Source organism: Scophthalmus maximus, chromosome 3 (assembly GCF_022379125.1).
Source record: "Scophthalmus maximus strain ysfricsl-2021 chromosome 3, ASM2237912v1, whole genome shotgun sequence".
Lineage (NCBI taxonomy): Eukaryota > Metazoa > Chordata > Actinopteri > Pleuronectiformes > Scophthalmidae > Scophthalmus > Scophthalmus maximus.
The window spans coordinates 5,980,178-5,999,254 of NC_061517.1; the positions used below are offsets into that span (position 1 = coordinate 5,980,178).

Genomic DNA, 19,077 nt, shown 5'->3' on the forward strand with positions numbered 1-19,077 from the left:
TGTCGGGAGTGCTAAAGATGCACCCGAGGAGGCGCTGGGACCACGCGGGGATCCTATTGACCCGGAGCAGTAAGTGTCTGAGGTAAGTTGTTGTACTGCCTGAACTTGTCTCCAGCGATCGGTCGATGCAATCATTTGCAGCGAGGAGAGCTCCGAAAAATCAACCTCCTTCTGAAAAGAAAATGATGTCACCTCTTTTTCCCGCTTGAAAGTACTCACGGCAAAAAACAACAGTGTGAAAAACTACGCTGACACGTTCATGAATTGCATTTAAAAGAATAACACCCCCTGTGCAATTTAGAGAAGGATTCCTAGCAGAAAAGCAAAGTACTCGAGTGTTGTAATATGAAATGAGACGAAAAAATGACGAGGCTGCTCAGGACAACGACAGCGGCTGTGATTCACCTCCAATGAGTTCACCTCGGCCCATGTCGCGTCACTAGATCTGTAAATGGATATGCTTAAATAAACTGTCCTGCGGTGCGTCAGGTCAGGCCGCCCTGTTATTTTCCACCACGAATCTGTGTTCTCGGGGCCTAATCATGAAAAATGGCATATGACTCACGTAATGTGTCATTTGCAACCTCACAACCGCATGTTCATATCCCACACAGACGCTGTTTCCGGTGCCGATTGGCTCGGCAACAAGAACAGCTAAAAATATCAAAATTCATACTTTCACAATCTGGAGCAAAATGTCGTCCCAGCTCAGACCCGGCTCAATTAAAAAAAAATGGATGACAGCAGTGGCACGGGGAGTTCGACCCCCCCCCCCCCCCCCCCCCCCCGGTCTCTCAACGCGGACGTACAGATTTTGTCAGGTTGAAGTTTCGGGGGAGGAAGTGAAACCTCCGCCCGAGTCTGCAGAACAGGAAACACCCGTACACACACACACACACACCTACACACTCGCTCACTTACAGTTTAATCTGCACGCGCATGTTCCACTTCTTCGCTGCAGAACAAAAAACCACGTCTGCACATTTGTTGTTTTTTTGTCTGATGATCAGTACTTTCTCATTGTGTTTAATCTACATTTTCTGCACTTTCCCTCTGATCTTTGCTTGCTCAGCATTCTGCTCTGCTCCGAAGAACAATTCGTGAAGAAGACCATTCGAAGCTCCAATAATCAATATTTTTACGTGACATTGAATCATATGCTGACTTATGTGAAACAAACCCTCAGGTAATTATCAGCAGCTCGGCAGCTCTACTGACCCGTAAAGGGACAGTCCAGTGATTTTGAACTGGGGTTGTATGAGTTACTGGTGATCAGCGATGTCATTTAACGGAGTTTGGAGGAGAAGTGGAAGTAGCGTAAGTCTCACTGTTGCAGAGGGGACCGCCGAAAAACATCTTTTTTCGCCACATTTTAAAACGTTACCTTAAAAAAAAAAAAAGCCGTTCAGTTAGTTGTACGCTACAGGACGTATTTTTGTATTTTGAGCTACAGCGGCGAGTTGGTGCAGTGATACATGGCCGCATGCTCCACGGATGTTTTCAAAGGATACACACGCACACACACGCACACGCACGCAAATACGCACACACACACGCACACACACAAACATATGAGGTAACACTTGAAGTAACACTTGAATATAGATACAGTGTATGTATGTTTTTGTCTTTGTATTTGTAAATTGTCAACAAGTTAAAACAACAGATCTAAAGATTATTAAACTAGTTCTACTTAGTTCTGTCACTCTATGGCTTTATGGGACAACCTACGTGGTTTGATTCTGCATGACATATGCAGCATTTCTCAATGTCTTGTATGTGCAAGGGGTGCAGGTCTTTCATTATACGTTACTGAGATAGACGTCATCCGGACAGCATTTAGTCCGTTCACAATGTAAAAAGCTAAAGAAATCAGTGGCAAAAAAAGGAAGAAATTAAATTTACGGGGAACAGATGAAGTGCTGGTGTCCTGCTGACGGCATGTTCCTCCTTCGTCAAAACAAGAAGGGAGCAGCTTTGGAGTTTCTGTTTGCGCACAGCGGGTGTCTGGGGCCCAAGTGTCTCGAGGGTCGAGGGTGAAAAACACAGACCGAGGTCGGTCCCGACGAAATCTCGGACGCGATGACGCAACGAGCCACGTGGACAGAGAACTACGGAGGCCGTCGACGCCACACCTGCCCCTTCCACGTTTCCTCCCCTTCCTGTGGTTTCCTCCTCCTGTCGGCGCCTCCTGCATGCATTCAGCTGACGCTCTCGTCCAAAGCGACTTACAATAGGGGCATTCAACCGTGTAGAGTACACACACATTCATCAGACAGGCACAAACAGCTTCGGGTGCTCCGTAAGATCTCTTATTATAGCATTATGAAAGCAAACACAGTTCCTCCTTTGACAACTGCCGAGGCGTGGGCGGCCATGACCGGGGCTCGACAACGGGGCCGTGCGGTGTGAGCACATGGATCGTGTGCTTTGGCCTTTTTCCATTGCAGACGATTTTACTCGCACAACATTTCTAAATTCACAGACGGGCAAAGGACTGCATGGATATGATTCTGCATTGTGCATTTACACAGTCTAATCACCGTTTCAAATCGTGTGAACTCTCAGGTAACCTTTTACGAGAAGATACACCTGTACTGTTACTTTTACTCTACCCTGAAACACAAGGAATCTCTGTCCACCTCTGTCCTACCGCTACCGAAATGAGTGGTGGTGATGCAGGTAGCAGAGCTGCATTAAAAACGGGAAAACAGCCACAAATGAAATACTCTGTCTCCCGTCTGTCACAACCCGAGCAACAGCCTGTATTCGGACAGCCGTGCTGAACCGAAGGGCTCTCACACCAAATCATTGTGTGTGTCTGTGTGTGTGTGTGTGTGTGTGTGTGTGTGTGTGTGTGTGTGTTCATTATGAGGTCTCGGCTCTCAGTCGATGACGGTCCTTTGTAATCCTCCATCCTTCATTATCTCTGCCAATTTGTCTTGGGGGGAGGAAGCAAGAGAGAGGGAGGGGGGGGGGGGTGGCTGAGGTATGAGGGTGAGACAAAAAAAAAAACAGAGCTAGAAAGAGACAGAGAAAGTAGAGACAGGCTCAGATTGACAGTCGGCTGCCAAAAGTCTAAGCACTTAACGGACGTCTAGACAAAGTCTCAACGCCGCGTGATTCAGTGCTGCCATCAAATGGACTCCCACGGATCAGACTGGTTTCAAAATCATTGTCCGTGTTCGATTTATTGCGCCTGAAAGCACTTCAGAGGCGTGTAACGTATTTCTTTCACGTTTCAGAAGGGATCATTTCTTTACAAATATTTCACGAGCTTGACGTCGAATTTTTTCGTTCGTCTGCTGGATGACGCAAAAACTACTCAAGTGGTTTCCTCGAAACCTGGAGGATTGGTGGGACATGGGCCAAGAATAATTCATGGGTGTCATAATCCTGGGCCCCCGCGCGGAGGACAAGGCCGGTCCCAAACGAGGCATTTCAACTCACCGTATCATTACTTCACCTCCCCTCCACTTGTGTTTTCCCTTCCTCTCCGTTTATCCTCACAATACAACCCATTATACTCATCCCGTCTCCTCTCTTCACCTCCTTCACCTTCCCGCCCTCTCTTCTCCTCCCCTCCTCCCCTCCTCCAACCCCCCAGTTATTCCTCTCCTCCCCACGTTATTTCCCCTCCTCTTGCTGCCTTAATCCTTTACAGCATTGTGCTACATTAAACATTAATGCTGTATAATATCTTTATGTAACAGACACCCTGTTAATTCTGATTGATGGCTCGGTCTGGAACAGCGAACCCAACAGACATAAAGCGGTCACCGTTCTTCAACTGCTGGCTCATTAACTGCAGACGGACGACTAAAGGTTTCGCTGAGGTTTGTTCTGATCAGTTTTTTTTTTTGCTGTAATAACTTCTTTCTGAGGTGTAAACTTCAGCTACTGTGGCAAAAAGTAAGGTGAGGCGAAGGTGCTAACCACTACACCACCGTGCAGCCCCGAGTTTTGAGCACAGACTGTTTAAAATGATGGATGACATGGTCGCTCCGAAAAAAAGTGAAGCCAAAACATCCGGATCGCCCCCTGCTGGCTGGCTGTAGTATAGTTTGTGACATTTAGGTTTAAAATTTGGGCTGCCATTTTAAAAATGGGCTGGACAGCAGCTCTTCACTATCACCACGGTGATTGATCATGTTTAAACTGTGTGGCTGTTTCACGTGCGGGTTCCTTTGGCTCGACTTTTGAAGGTCACGTCCTTTGCAGATGCCTGAAATGAGTCGCGGCATCTGGCCGCGCTTAATATATATGAGCCCGACGCCGACGTCGCGCGACGGCGAAACTCTTCCCCTGCACAATGATGCAACCGTGACATTGGACCGGCACGACCAATACATGTGACCTCCTGCACATTAAACAATGGAGCCAAGGACACAACACCGTTTGTGTGTCTTTTGTGAGTGTGCGTGTGTGTGTGTGTGTGTGTGTGTGTGTGCGCGCATGTGTGTGTGTGTGTGAGGTTGTACCTATTTGGTCGCCTAATTTGTATCCTATGTTGGAAAAGATAAGTCATTACCGCTGGAACTTGCAGCCCGCGTGTGTGATTGAGTGCGAGTCGGGAGACTGAGGGGAATACTAAACAGGGCGCCACAGAACACAGCAGCTGACAGACGGAGATACAGGCGACGAGACGTGCGGCACATGGCGAGACAGACAGAGAGGCAGATGGAGGGGTCGATCGGCATGAAAAGAAGCATGGCAAGAGACGGAGAAGGTCGGGGGAGGTAGAGAATGTTAAACAAGAGAGAGTGATACCTGTCAGGAACCTCCGCAGAGCCACGAAACTGACACTTAACTGGTGGTTTGGTTCGGTTGTTAGAGGTCACGACTGTTTTCCATTTTGTCCAAACCGGAATAGGTGGAAACATCCAAAACTGATCAGAACAGACGCAGGTGTTAAACTTCGTCCACTTCTGGATTATTTTTCTGTCAAGTTTGACCTCCGCCCAAGAAGGTTGTTTGCACCCCTGTCCGTTAGTTTGTTGGTGTTTGTTGTTTAAATCTCTATGTAACATTAGTATTTTTCCACAGATTTCCCAGGGAATCATATATAGAACTCGATGAAAAAAATCAAGCTTGACTTCTGAGAAATATGTGCTCCTCTTCAGCCGCTCAATGTTTCCGCTCTCTTCACCAGCGGCTCTCTGCGGGGGAGGGGGGAGCCGACGTGCGACGCTGGGAAATCAAAAAGTGTGAGAGTGGTTTCGATTCAGTGGCGCGGACACAGGAACGTTTTGGTTGACCGTGCCCGACTCTGATTTTCACCTACGACCCGACCCTCGTGAGCTCCGTGTAGCGACCGAAAGAACGACATCACGGATACGAGGCAGCCAAAAATGAGCCTTCTCCGTCGGGTGGCTGGGCTTAGCGCCAGGGACAGGGTGCGGAGTTGGGACATCCGGAGGGAGCTCGGAGCAGAGACGCCGCTCCTTTGTGCCGAAGGGGGTCAGTGGAGGGGGTTTGGGCGTCTTGTCAGGGTGCCACCTGGGCACCTTCCTTGGGAGGTTAAGTGGCTTACGTCCAACTGGGGAGGAGACCTGGAGGTATAGACCCAGAAATTGCAGGAGGGACTTCATGATCCCATCTGGCCTAGGAGCGCCCCCCCCCCCCCCCCGGGATCCCCCAGGAGGGGCTGAAGAGCTTGGCTGTGGAGAGGGCTGTCTGGAACACCGTGCTCAGCCGGCTGCCTCCGCGAGCCGCAGCAAAGTTGCAGATCTTGCATATGAAGGGCTTCGATCCGGTGTGAGAGCGATTGATGGATGGATTTCCATGCATTGAGCATGTTTGTTATCTTCGCCGATTGCCTCAGCTTAGTGGTGACATTGGAGGCATGTTAGGGGGTCAGCATGAGGGGTCAGCTTTGGAGTCACCCCCACTCTTTGCGCTAAGCAAAGCTACTGACTCCTGGTTTCAACTCTGGACTTGCAGGTGTGACAGTTGAGGTATTAATATTCTCACCTCACCGGAGGCCGAGTAAGCGTCCGTCTCGAATGCTGAACTATCCATTAACTTGGCCTTATCTCAGGGCTGTACGTTGTTGATCAGACGTCTGATGTGAATGTGAATGAAGGATACTTTTCACTCACAGGACTGTCGCAGGACGCTGGAGGTTATCCAGTGAATGACAGTTGATGAGGGTTTTACCTCAATGACTTCACAGAACTGGAGGGGGCAGAGAGTCTGCAGTCAGGGCCTCGAGGAAATCAGATTCAGTCAGTGACTTGCTTTAAAAAAACGTACTTGTGTCCGAGAGACGTCCCTGATTCGACCAGCTGTGACCTCTGTTTCTGGCTGGGTCACGTTCTCTGGGCTTTGTGTAGCACACAGGTTCGTTTCTTATTAATCATCACCGACACGGCAGTGACAGGTCCGACACCCACTTTTATAAACAGCACTTGGTCAACACCCAGTGTTACCGTCACAATTGTCCCCCTGTAAACACAGGCAGGTAGGAACCAAGAGCAAAGGCAATGTAAAGATACTAATTACACATGAATATATTAAAAATAAACTTCATTCTAAGATATTGTACAACTTATTACGTATAAACCGTGTAAAAAATAGCTACTGTATACAGTGACTAAGGTTTTTTTCCTCTGCCTTTTTAAAAATTCAAATCTAATGATATGATTAGTCTGTTTTGATTTGCTGCCCCCGCCTTAATAATCACAGTGCATTTGCGATGTGTTCTAAAAAAGATTTAGATTTCACAGCAATGTCCTGAAAAGAACAACTGAGAGCAAAGAGGGTGTCGCAGAATGAAAGATCGTTGTAGAACGTCTCTTAATCGATTGCATCCTACATTCTGTTACGATTGAGATCTTCTCATTAAATCTGTGGATGAACGGCGACCTTTAGTGCTGTCGGTCCATGACAAACAAATATGCATGTGTCTTTTGTGTGTGTGTGTGTTCAACAATGTTTTACAATGTTTCAGTCCATTTCTAAAATCAATTCTCACTTTTATTTCCCAACACTATATAGACGAACACGCACACACACACACACACCTCGTTCCATGAGCGAATCACAATTATGCGTGATGCTGTGCGTGCAGTCTACATGATCATCACAAGTCCTCCTACTCAACGCTACACTGTGCGTCAATACGCCGTGATTGCAGACAGAACACTACCAGACACTTACAGCAGACGTTTGCAATGGTCACTTCGCCAGGTCGAATTCAGACTTTGGACCTGAGACAGCTGTAGGTCTGAGACCTGATAAGAGATAAGTCACAAGGTGAGGGGAGATCAGAAGTGACTTTGCTTCCTTGATCCTTGTCAATCATTCCACTGACCAGAGGTCCTGATGCGAGGGGGACTCGTCCGCAGTCAGACCTGACCCCGATGTAGACCTGAGGATGATTAGACCTGCCCCAGAATGTGGTCTTTCAAGACCCCAACAGATGGAGGACGCAAACACAGGCAGCAACAGGATGCAACAACAGAGAATTTGATCAGTTAACAGCTGCTTTACTGTAGAAAAGAGCGTCAATACACCACTACTACGACTACTACTACTACTACTAATAATAATAATAATAATTATAATAATAATAATAATAATAATGTTTATACCCCAATAAGTAATCATGCCATTTCATAATGATGTCAGTAGGAGGTCAATATCCTATGATCAGATGCAGAGATACCTGCTCATGACATCAATTTGTGACTTTTTTATGACCTCTTCATGAAGTCAATAATCAATTCTAAACATTGTAAAAGCTTTAGTCTCCATTATTTGGGGGCGATATCTTGGAATTTTATTTAATAAATATATTTTTTCTTGACCTTGACCTTTGACTGATCTGGAGATACTCAGTAATGCCCAGTAATAATGCCACCAGAAAAGTCTTAGAGCGTCTGAATATAAAGATACCCAATACAATACAAACAAAATCACTCTTACAGTAGTTTATTGACCATGCTCAGTATCTGAAGTCGATAAGAAAGTGTCAACACCAGAGAGAGCACTGACAACTAGATTTTTACAACAATCTGCACAGTAAAATTATTATATTTATAAGTATTTATAGATATTTATAAGTATTTTGGTTGTCCATTTGATATTTTTGTGTTAATGAAACATTTCATCAGCCAATTTATTTTATTTGCAGAACTTTAAAACCCCTGACTATCGGATTTTGAAGATGATCAAACAAATGGAGTTAAATCAATCAAGAAAATAACTGTATACACGGAAGATGAACTCCAGGGTTACTTCCTCTGCTGGAAGGTCACTAGATGGGATTAGAGGAAAGGTTATAGGGTGGCCGACACAATTACAGTTCATCATTCGAGGATCATAAAAATCGACGGCGATTCTTATGGAGGTCTGACCAGTAGATGCTCAGAATTATTTCCCAGGTGTGAGAAACGCACAGCCAGAGATACAGGCGGTCCTCTGCCAGATGGCTCTTCATTACTGTAAAACAGGAGCAAAAATATTCTGTACTGAAAGAAATCAGCAAATCAAGGAGTGAGCGAGAAAACAGTGGCAATAATGAATCAGTTCAGCTCAGTTTTCCTCTGAGCCTCCGCTCTGCCAGCGCAATAATTCCATCAAATGGCGGCGCTGTGTTCTGTATCCGGATGTTTAATTTAGATGCAAATTGTCGGGGAAGGAAATAAATGCCAGAGGGATCGCTTAGATATCACAGCGATGACACCCAAGGGTGGCTGGAACAACAATAAAAAGAAGACGCAGGGCCAAAGAGGAGAGACGCATTTGATGGATGGTTTTTCATCACGTGGACTTAAAGTAAGAGGAATGAATGAGCGAATGAGTGTCTGCAGGCAGAGGGGGGGAAGAAAAAAAAGAAACCAGCGGAGTGATGGAGACCAAATGACAGAGGAGAGATGAAGAGATGGTACGAAATGGAGAGGCAGGCAGAGACGAGTGAGACGAGTGCAGGCTGCGATGGAAATAAAAGTGATGGCGAAGTAAAATGGATTTCAATATTGACTGAAGATGACGAAGAGAGAAAACACACGGGCGGGAAAAAGGCAAATTGAATAAATAGATGGCATGAACAGATTTATGATCTGGTGAAATGTGTCAAACGAAAGGCGTCAAACGAAAACAGCAGAAATCCTGCGAGTCAACGAACATGACGCAGAAAAAAAAAGAGCATAAAAATGTGCTTTATTTTTTTAATTGGACTAATGTGGTCATTTAGCTCAGTATAACATATAACCTGGGGAAGGAGGACAAAGTGTCCCCCCCCCCCCAGTCATTTATCTCATTTACATTCTGCTGCTGAGCTGCTCCACTCGGTGAGGAAGTGCAGCCGCAGACTGTTGATACCGGCCGAGCCTCAATCGAAAACACATTTCTCATACAGGAGAAGAGTTCACAAAGGGCAAGGGGCGACTGGGCAGAGACGGAGAGGTTTGGAAAGGGGGACGAGCGTGAACAAAAGAGGATAAAAGTTGAAACATTGGGATAGGGAGGAGTTCAAAACACGGAGGGAGAGGGCAATACTGTCAAGGTAGAATAAAGAAAGAAGAAGGAGACGGGAAATAATGTGTGCTGGGGAAAAGGTTGAATAAAGAGCGAGCGTGAATGACGGACAGGAAATTAAAGGTGTTGACAATCATACTGGGCTTAATGAAACAGGAAGGGGGGAAGCCTCTGATGAGATCTTAACGGAAGGCTCCTTCAGATAAGCTTGAAGGTCATCAGAGGACGAAGGATGCGCCTCGGACCAGAACCTTCAGCGCGCGGGAGGCTCGATGACACACCGGCCGGAGGGCGGGCGGATTCTCTCATCGGGCCTCTCGTCTCCAGGCCCGTCTCCAAAGGGTTCAACACACAACAGGGTTGAGGCTGCAGGTCGCCATGAGTTGTTTCGACGGAGCTGCCGTCCTGACAATATTGTTATTCAGATAAGAAGACTTAACTTCCTAGAACGTTCCCCAGAACCCTCCACGGGGAAACCTCTGTAAACACTTTTACTAATTCACTTTCGCCGAGGAGGTTTTTGTTTTCCCCTTTTTGACCCAATAACATTTTGGGGAAGATTGAATAATTTTTCATTACTTTCTTTAACATTGTGAGATAGTTTGGGGGGTTTTTTTTGGGGGGGGGGGGCACATTCTTTCCGATTTCCCCAGATAATAATTCATGGCTCCTGATGACAACAATCTGGCATATGAAGGAGGCTGATATTTATGAGTGTGCGCTGTTTGGTGCAGCTTCCTTGAATTTAAGGAGACAGTCGAACCTCGGCGGAGGTATGCAATCTCCTGAGTGCCTTTCTAATTTTTGGTCAAATTGGAAGCGCTCCTTGTTAAATGAGAGGCACGCACGCACACACACACACACACACACACACACATGCACACTCACACACACACATGCACACACACACACACGCACACACAGTGCTGCAATGAGCGCGTTCACATCTTTGGCGAATTGCATCAATCAACAAAACGGCAAGAAATCAGGGATTACCGGAAGTTGCTCATCGATCTGGCGGTGCAGCGCGGCAGCTCGCAGGTAGCCTCGCCGCAGGAAGCGTGTAACACTCTGTCTGCATTTGCGAGGCCACAACGAGGTTAGGAAACTAGTCGGCGTTCATCCATCTTCCTGCAGGGCGGCCGCCATCGCGGGGCTTTAACTGTAGGTGATTAATGACCGCGGTGTGTGTGTGTGTGTGTGTGTGTGTGTGGTGGTCTGAATTTCTCTCACCTGGCCTTGTTCCCTGCCCTCCAGCCGCCGACTACAAAAAGCAGCTCACCGTGACGCAGAGTGATCTCATGGCTTTAACAAGGCAGCGCCGCGCCGCGCCGCTCAGGGGACAGTGTCACATTTCCCTCCAACACAAATGAGCTGGAGATATTTCCCTGCGCAGGTTCTTCCGCCGGAGCGTCGTCTCTACCTGCCGTTCACTCGAGGACACGCGGCGAGGATGGATTATAAATAACAGCTTTTGACTTTTTTTTTTGTATTTCCATCCGTGCACACAACCAAGTGGTGTGACCTTCAGTGTCGGATATTGAAATGATGTCTCATTCTGAAGTACACAGAGGAAGGAAAAGAATATATAAATCCAGGGTTGAGTGGACGATGTCTGTTCTTTATTTTTTTCTTTCAGAGTTACTCATAAACAACTTTCTAGCTGACGGGAAATGGCCACGACGGATCAGGTACAATCACAGTTGGTTTCACAACATAGAAGTGTGCAAAGCAAAAAAAAAAAGTTCTGTTTTTAAATATAGATTTTAAATATTATCTGTCAAATGTGACCAACAGCTGATTCTTCGAATTAGAGATATTGAATTTTCTTCAATTGGAGGCTTATTACGTGTACAGGCTCTTGACTTAATAATATGAAGGTCAATTTGAATACAGTTGTATTACTTTACAGTATATTGACATATTAACCGGCTAATCAAAGCTTTTAAGACACAAATTAGTTTTTACTTTTTATTTACAAAAAATCTATAATTTTCGCTATTTCCTGAAAATTATTTATCGAAGGCACATGATGATAAGAAGGATCCATAAGTCTTCCCAAAAGCAACCAGGGAGTAGTATTGTTTGGACGCTCATAATGGATGTCCCCGTCTGAATCCTCGACATAACACATCTAAAGTTTACGCTGTGAATCAGCAGTAGATGCGTGAAATGGATCTAGAAGATTCTTGATGAGGATTAATAAATCCTTTGTTTTCCAAATGTAATTCCATGAAAACGAACTGATCGCTTTGCCGTTCCCCTTGGGTTACAATCACTTCATCATCCTGTGTGCGTTTGTGTCTTTTTGCTTTCCTTTCTCCGTGCGAACTCGGAGTTATGAGGGCACCCGAGGGGGCCGTGGAGAAAGTTCAGGGAGCCTTCAGGGGCCGTGAAAAACTTCGTAGAAAGCCACCTGCTCTGGTTTCCTCGCAGCGAAATTTGCAGAATTTGTGAACCACGATGATCCAGCCAACTATCGCTCCACAGCAAGATATTTCAACATCGACAGATTCCCACGAAATCCGGCAAAGGACATTCATCCTCCCCAGAGGACAATTCCTTGTTTTCTTAATCCCCTTAACTCTTCACCTTTTCACAAAAGATGTGTTAATCTAACAGGCAGCTTTCCCTGGGATGTACAACTGCACGCAGAGGATTAACTCTTTTGGTTTCTCAGGACGTTTCAATTTAGCTGCTCTCTTCCCAAACCAGCCCGAGGGCGCCCTCGTCCCTTGAGGCCCCGAGTCCTGCTGGCCCCTTCTCTCCTCACAGCCGGCTGACTGGGCTCCTCTTCCAAATCAGCCCCTGATTGACCGGGAGACCACGGTGAAAACCAGCGTGATTCACAGTCCCGGGGAGAAGACGCGGGGACGACCGGCGGGGGCAGCGAGCAGCCAGAAATACAGACAGAATCAAACGTGAGGAGAGAAACAAGTGTCGGACTGAAAGAAAGACAGACTGAAGAAGAACTGGGCCTGAAACGTTCATTTAACTGACTGCCTGAAAAAACCTGTCGACAAGTCGGTCGGACGCGTTTTAAGACCATTCATCGCCGCAAATGGATTCGGTGCAAAAGTGCTCGGAGCTCGGCGGGTTCGCCCCGAACGGATCCAAACCGCATGTGAGGCCTCGAGCGCCTCGCGGTTTCGAAAAACTACCCGGTTGCGTGAACGGGGACAGCGCAGCCAGGTGGTTTCGAAACCGCGGCGTTCGGGGCTTCACCGGAGTCGCCGTGCGATGTATTCCCGTCGTCCCCACATTCTGCGGCGTCTTCTCTTTTTCTTGTTGGCTCATATTTTCTGTACAGACCATTTCACACACACACACACACACACACACACACACACACACACTAGTACACCTTGTGGCTAAAAGCTACTGGTGGCTAGACTGCGACTTAAAACTCTGTGACTAATGACATAATTGTCACTTGGATGCTTCTACACGTGCACACACACACACACACACACACGCACACACACACACACTATTACACCTAGTGGCTAAAAGCTACTGGTGGCTGCAACTTTAAACTCTGTGACTAATGACATAATTGTCACTTGGATGCTTCTACACGCGCACACACACATACACGCGCACACACACACACACACACACACACCAAATGGAGAAAAGGCAGCAACACTGTTTCAAATTAACAATTTTACAAATCCACTTTTTTTTCTTTCAACCCCATTAAACCACTTCAACACATTTATAACGTCACTAAACACTTCCCTGAGGAGTTCGCGGTCTCAATCTCTAGTACCTGCAGTTTAAGCCACGTGTGTTTCTTCGGCGTCTCTGAGGCATCGCACTCCAGCTCTGCCAAACACCAGCAGGCCGAACACAGCCGTCATGGCGGCGTATGTTGTCAACACAGTCTTGACGGCCTCCGGGAAGTCGGGGTGCGATGTCACTGACTGGCCCCGCCCAAAATGGACGTAGACTAGTAGACGTATCTGAGCGGCCCGGCGACCCTGCAGCCAGCAGTGGTAGACACCTGAATATAAAGGATGTTTTCATTTGAGTAAACAAGATGGACCAATTTCTTGTTATTTGAGATATTACAAAGAGCAAAAAAAAAAAAAAATCTGAGATCACTTTCCATTTGCGAAAATAAAAGGCTCCACAGATGTGGAAATTTTTTTCATGACATGATAAAAGTAGCAATTTCAAGAGTCTTCAATAAATATCGCTGGTGGATGTGCAATCCTATTTATGCTGCATGTAACATGTTTACATTGTATATATTATAGCATTTTTTCCCCACATCCCTATATTTAAATTGCATGTTTACTCATTAGGTTTTTTTTACAGATTATTTCTGTTTTTTCTCTCCACTTTGTTGCTGTAACTTGGCAAATGTCCCCCCATTGCGGGACTAATAAAGGACGATCTACCTAGCATGACTGCAAGGTGCCTGCTCTAACGAAGCCAATGAGGCGACGTGGGACGACCGTGCAGCCGAGCCTCAGGATTAGATTAGCGGGGTGAGAAGGGAAACTCTACACTGGCCGTCGGTCGGTAGACGTTGAATAACAAGTCGAGAAGACTCCAGAACAAACACTGTGCCAAAGGGCTGTAAATTCACCTCAAGAAACTATTGCACCCAAATTGGCCCGATGCTGACCTGAACTGGCAGCTCACATAAATAGAACTCGTAGGCCGGACGCATTCTGAATTATGAATAGACTGATAAACACAAATCTTTTACAAGTAAACAGCAATTACCCGAGTCCTGGCTTTTTGCGCGATTAAATACCAGGTGGTGTCCGGTGTCTATCTGCACTCTGGAGGTGCCCGGCGCGGCGCAGGTGTAACTTCCTGTTGAGCGTTCACATCTGTAAATTGGTTCAGACGCCCGGTCCCAGGCCACGGCCATGTGAGGTCGCGCACCGGGGCAACCTAGGGTCAGGACACTGTCCGCTGGGTGGTTCAGGAAGAACACCGGCACCTCCACCGGCAGGGAGGCAGAACTACGACCGAGGACAAGATATTCATCGCATTAGTGGTGCAAATTGAATGACTCGGTGAGTGCAACAGGAGAATATCTCATTATTCATCGAATCAGGCTTCGGGTGTTTTAGCATAACTTAGAGATATTTTCAAGAAAAGCTTGTTTTCAGAAATGAATCACATTCGGGATCTCTAAGGAGAAATCTGCTGTGACAAAAAAAAATGTAATTAAATTTTGATGTCCCTCTGACCTTGTCTTTAACGACTGCCTCAAGCCAAATTTTGACATGAGCTCCATGAAAATAGACTTGATTTTGCCGTAGGGATTCATTTTCCTAAGAGAGTAAATCTTCTTGTTTTCGGTGAACCTGGCGTTCTTCCAATCTTAAAAAAACCCAAATGATATTTCCACCATTTTGTACCAAATCTACAAGTTGCTAACATGTTAGACCAAACTGGTGAACAACAGGATGTTTTCCGTTTCCCACGTGTACCTGAGAAATGCCATCAGAGCAAGGAGTTTGGAGGAGGGGGGAGGTGGAGCCGGGCAAGTCACCTGACAGCTTTTGACCTCCAACTTGGCCCCGACCCTGCTCTGCTTGAGACCGCCAAAGGCCCTGGGCACCGCCCCCGAGCCGCATGAAGCGACCGTCACGTTGGCCCGTCTGTAGCGCACGTGGAGGAACTGGGAGTGGACGTAGCAGAGTCCCGCGCGAACCTGTTCCCCCGGCACTCCACAGCGATCGCACACGGACCAGGGCCGGAAGCTGGTGAAGACCCGGTACAGCGGCTGAGCGGAGCCGAGTCCGTTGCCCTCGTTCAGTTTCCTGTTCGTCGTATCCGGAGCGAGCCTAAGACCAGTGGATCATCATGGATTAGATATAAATCGTGAGCAGATCATAACAATGTGTCTGTGGAGATTCTCATTCATCCAGGTGATATTTATCCACCAGGATGTTGAGTCAGCCTCATAACAATGGATCACAAGAATAACAATATATATATATATATATATATATATATATATATATATATATATATATATATATATATATATTTTACAACTTTGGAAGAAATCAGCTAAATTTGTAATTGTATAACAAAGCATTCGTGCAGAAGCAGCAGTAGTTCTTCATAAAGCTTGGTAGAGCCTTGAGATCAAGACACCCACTGATGACCAAAAATTATAGATCATATAATCATATGAAATTATATCTGCATCCTTCTTCTCTTTTATTGGCTTACGTGTCATTGGATAAGCCATCGCTCAAATAAAATTGGGTAAAAATGACACTTTGCCCTTTACACTGTGAGTTTGCGATCGTCAGTTGTTGACGATGAAATTGAAACGTGTGCCACGTTGCCCGGAAAAAAGCTGATCGGCTCCGTCTCTCGCCCGTCAACACGCGATGGAAGTGAGATTTGATCGATGGACCGCTGAACCGAGTCAAATACTGAGCAGAGCTCCAGAGGTGAAGGGGTGAAGTTATCATCAAACAAGCATATTCATCATCGTCAGTGTCAAAAAACGTGACAGCTCTAATGCCTATGGATTTCTGACTACAAGTCCTTCGTGTCACCTTGGAGCGAAGCTGAGGCGGCGTGCCTCCTGGATGTCCAGGTCGTAGGCATAGAAGAAGTCCTTGCGGGCAGAGCCGCAGATGTAGATGCCGGAGTCGTCGAGCCCCGCCCTGAAGACCAACAGGCTGAAGAGGCGGATGGAGAAGCGACTCCGCAGGTCGCCGCTGTGAGGGACCCGACTGGTGTCCAGAAGCGTGTTGCCATGGTGATCGGTCAGGGCTCTCGTCTCCTCGGCGCTGCCCAGGCGTTTTCTGAAGAACCACACGACTGACTGGACCTGAGACACACACGGGGGAACAAAATGGCGGTCGATAACGTTGTCGTGCAGATCAATACCAGGATCAGACCCTGAGATCTATGTCTCTCATTTTCTTCGGGAAGAAGCTGCCCGAGACATTTTCTCCTTATTTCTTTTAAGATCCATTTGACTCACATAGTCGGCCGGTAGATTATACAAAGCAAGCAGGATTAACACTTCTCCTGCTCATATTCTCTGTGTTTCTGGAGGGTCTCTCTCACCAGTGAACTTTTTTTTTTTTTAAAGTTTCTGCACTAAACCAGTGCTCCTCTACTAGAAAAACACAGAAGCTAAATATCAAGATACAGCAACGCACCTTAATGTAATGAATTCAACAACGTCTCAACTTCTGAAGATCGCATCCTGTCTGTCTTTTGGTCAAAGGCTGTGATACACCCAGAGGACTCAGAGGGAACGTCTCGCCACTTCGTGTCATGGCTTTGTCCACATTTTTTTTAATGTTGAACGGTAAGTTAGTGCTTTTCTAGTCTTATCGATCACCCATAGCTTTCCACGGCACACGCCACATTCATTTATTTCACACATACTCACACAGAGCTCCAGAGATTCTCAATTTTTTTCCCATACGATTACTACATCTAATATTTTGTTTACAAATGTTTTAAAATATAGTTATAGAATATTAGTTTACATTGGAATCACTTCATTATAATCTCATAACATCTCATAACATCCAAGACATTAGAAATGTTTCAGGCTCTCTGGATATCTGCCGGCTGCCAAGACTCTATGCACACATCTCATTTTGGGATTGAATAAAAATGACATTTATTTGACTGAAAAAACATTCTCATGTGGTGGGTCGTGCTCCATGTACCTGTTGTGGTTTGCAGTGGCAGGGCAGCTCCACGGTGACTCCGGCCAGGTGGGCCGCGTTGGTGAAGGTCAGAAAAGCAGGGCAGGCTTTTCTCGCAAACACATCCTGCTTATCCTCGGGAGCCTCGAAGCCCCACAGCTCACGACACAGCAGGAGGAAGAGGACGAGGACGAGAGGAGGAGGGCGAGTGGAGGACGTGGAAGACATTTGGCTTCTGTGAAGACGAGGGCTCAACTTTCACAAAATATGAAGTTTTAGTCTCAGAAAAGAACACGCAGCTCATCAGGGGAGGCGAGGCCTTCTCAGATACGTGAGGGGGGAAACAAACAAAAAATAAAAGTTATATGTGATGACAAATTAAAACACCACTCAGTTTGAGATTGGGTGCCTTGACTGAACAAGTACAGTGCTATATCATTATCCCCGGGTGACGTTACTGTGTGAGATGAAAGGCACAGATCTGTCACGATCAAAGGAGGCTTTGCCTCCCCTGGTAAAAAAAAAAAACCCCAACCCAATCAGAAATAAGTAATTGCTGTTGTCAGGTAGAATTTTGTATCTCGATCTCAAAAAGTTGAAGGCGATCTACCCATCAGCCGCTACTGAAAACACAGTAATTTGTTCTTACGGTTGAAATTTGAACAGGGTCACTTTGTCAAAACATAATACACGTAGCTCTAATGGAATGTGGCGATGTCGGCTGTTGTCAACTCAAACATCCTAGATTCCAACACTTGTTCCATCATCATTTTTACTGACATTAGCAGGGACATTTTTTGTTCGTGCTGTTCCAAGAAAATGTACATTGCCATTGTGTCGTGTGTCCTTCTTCCTTTCTTTCTTTCTTTCTTTCAACAGAGTCAAACATTATCCCCCAGCTTTTCATATTCTATTGCTCTTTCTTTGAATGCAATGGAGTCAAACTTCGGCTGGGCCAGGTTGCTATAGTAACACTGCGCTCTGATGTGGTATACACTCCAGACATTACGACAGTTCGGCTGTTCAAATCTCATCGCTGACGTGTAAATGAACCACAGCAGCGATGCAACAAGTCTCCCTTTGCACAATGGTGGGTTGAGCTCGGTTCCTGTCAAACCTCTAAAATAAAATTCCCCCTGTTATGTCACTTGTTGCTTCCCGGCAGCCATGAATCAAACGGTATCACAATTAAAAAATGTGAAGCTTCTGGTGTAGTCGATCACGAGTGTCCCTCTCACTCAATGCAATAGTATGTTTGGTTTCTAAATGGGACCTTTGTCTGAACAAAACAGTATTTCCTCTGTGCAATTCGACATCTTGAACTGACACAAGTAACGGGTGATTCAAAGGGGTTTGTGCGATTTAGGTCAAAGTTTATTTGTTTGCATCTACATTTATTCAAGTAAAAAAACCAACATTTTGTATTAGATCCTGTTGGGGGTCATCCCTATATTCCCTCATTTCTATGAAATATTCCCCGCATCAAAATTAGGCCCTATGTTAGGGTGAGGGAACATAGGACTAAGGGGAACAGGGCTGAGGGAACATAGGGTTGAGGGAACATAGGGAGATGAGGGAACATAGGGAGCTGAGGGAACATGGGGAGCTGAGGGAACATAGGGCTGAAGGAACATAGGGTTGAGGGAACATAGGACTAAAGGGAACATAGGACTAAGGGGAACAGGGCTGAGGGAACTTAGGGTTGAGGGAACATAGGGAGCTGAGGGAACATAGGGCCGAGGGAACATAGGGTTGAGGGAACATAGGGACGAGGGAACATAGGGAGCTGAGGGAACATAGGGCTGAGGGAACATAGGGACGAGGGAACATAGGGAGCTGAGTGAACATAGGGTTGAGGGAACATAGGACTAAGGGGAACATAGGACTAAGGGGAACAGGGCTGAGGGAACTTAGGGTTGAGGGAACATAGGGAGCT

At 46.3% G+C, this 19,077-nt stretch overlaps 1 protein-coding gene across 6 annotated transcripts; it reads right to left on the bottom strand.

Moving 5' to 3' along the window:
• Positions 1–7,919: 7,919 nt before the first annotated feature.
• LOC118317339 (Ig-like V-type domain-containing protein FAM187A) lies at positions 7,920–17,584 on the bottom strand. 6 transcript variants are annotated; one of them, XR_004795405.2, is made up of 7 exons: positions 17,163–17,584; positions 16,026–16,303; positions 14,940–15,296; positions 14,221–14,465; positions 13,256–13,489; positions 10,717–11,041; positions 7,920–8,445 (listed from the first exon to the last, which is right to left on the bottom strand). XR_004795405.2 is itself a non-coding variant. In XM_035645948.2 (6 exons), the coding sequence occupies exons 1-5, from the start codon at positions 17,367–17,369 to the stop codon at positions 13,263–13,265; spliced, it is 1,314 nt and encodes a 437-aa protein (XP_035501841.2). In that variant the 5' UTR covers positions 17,370–17,584; the 3' UTR covers positions 7,920–11,041; positions 13,256–13,262. The 6 variants fall into 6 exon arrangements, 4 of the variants coding, with proteins under 4 accessions (XP_035501841.2, XP_035501842.2, XP_035501847.2 ...); XR_004795404.2 differs by having other exon boundaries at positions 10,480–11,041; XM_035645948.2 differs by having other exon boundaries at positions 7,920–11,041.
• Between the last annotated feature and the right edge of the window lie 1,493 nt (positions 17,585–19,077).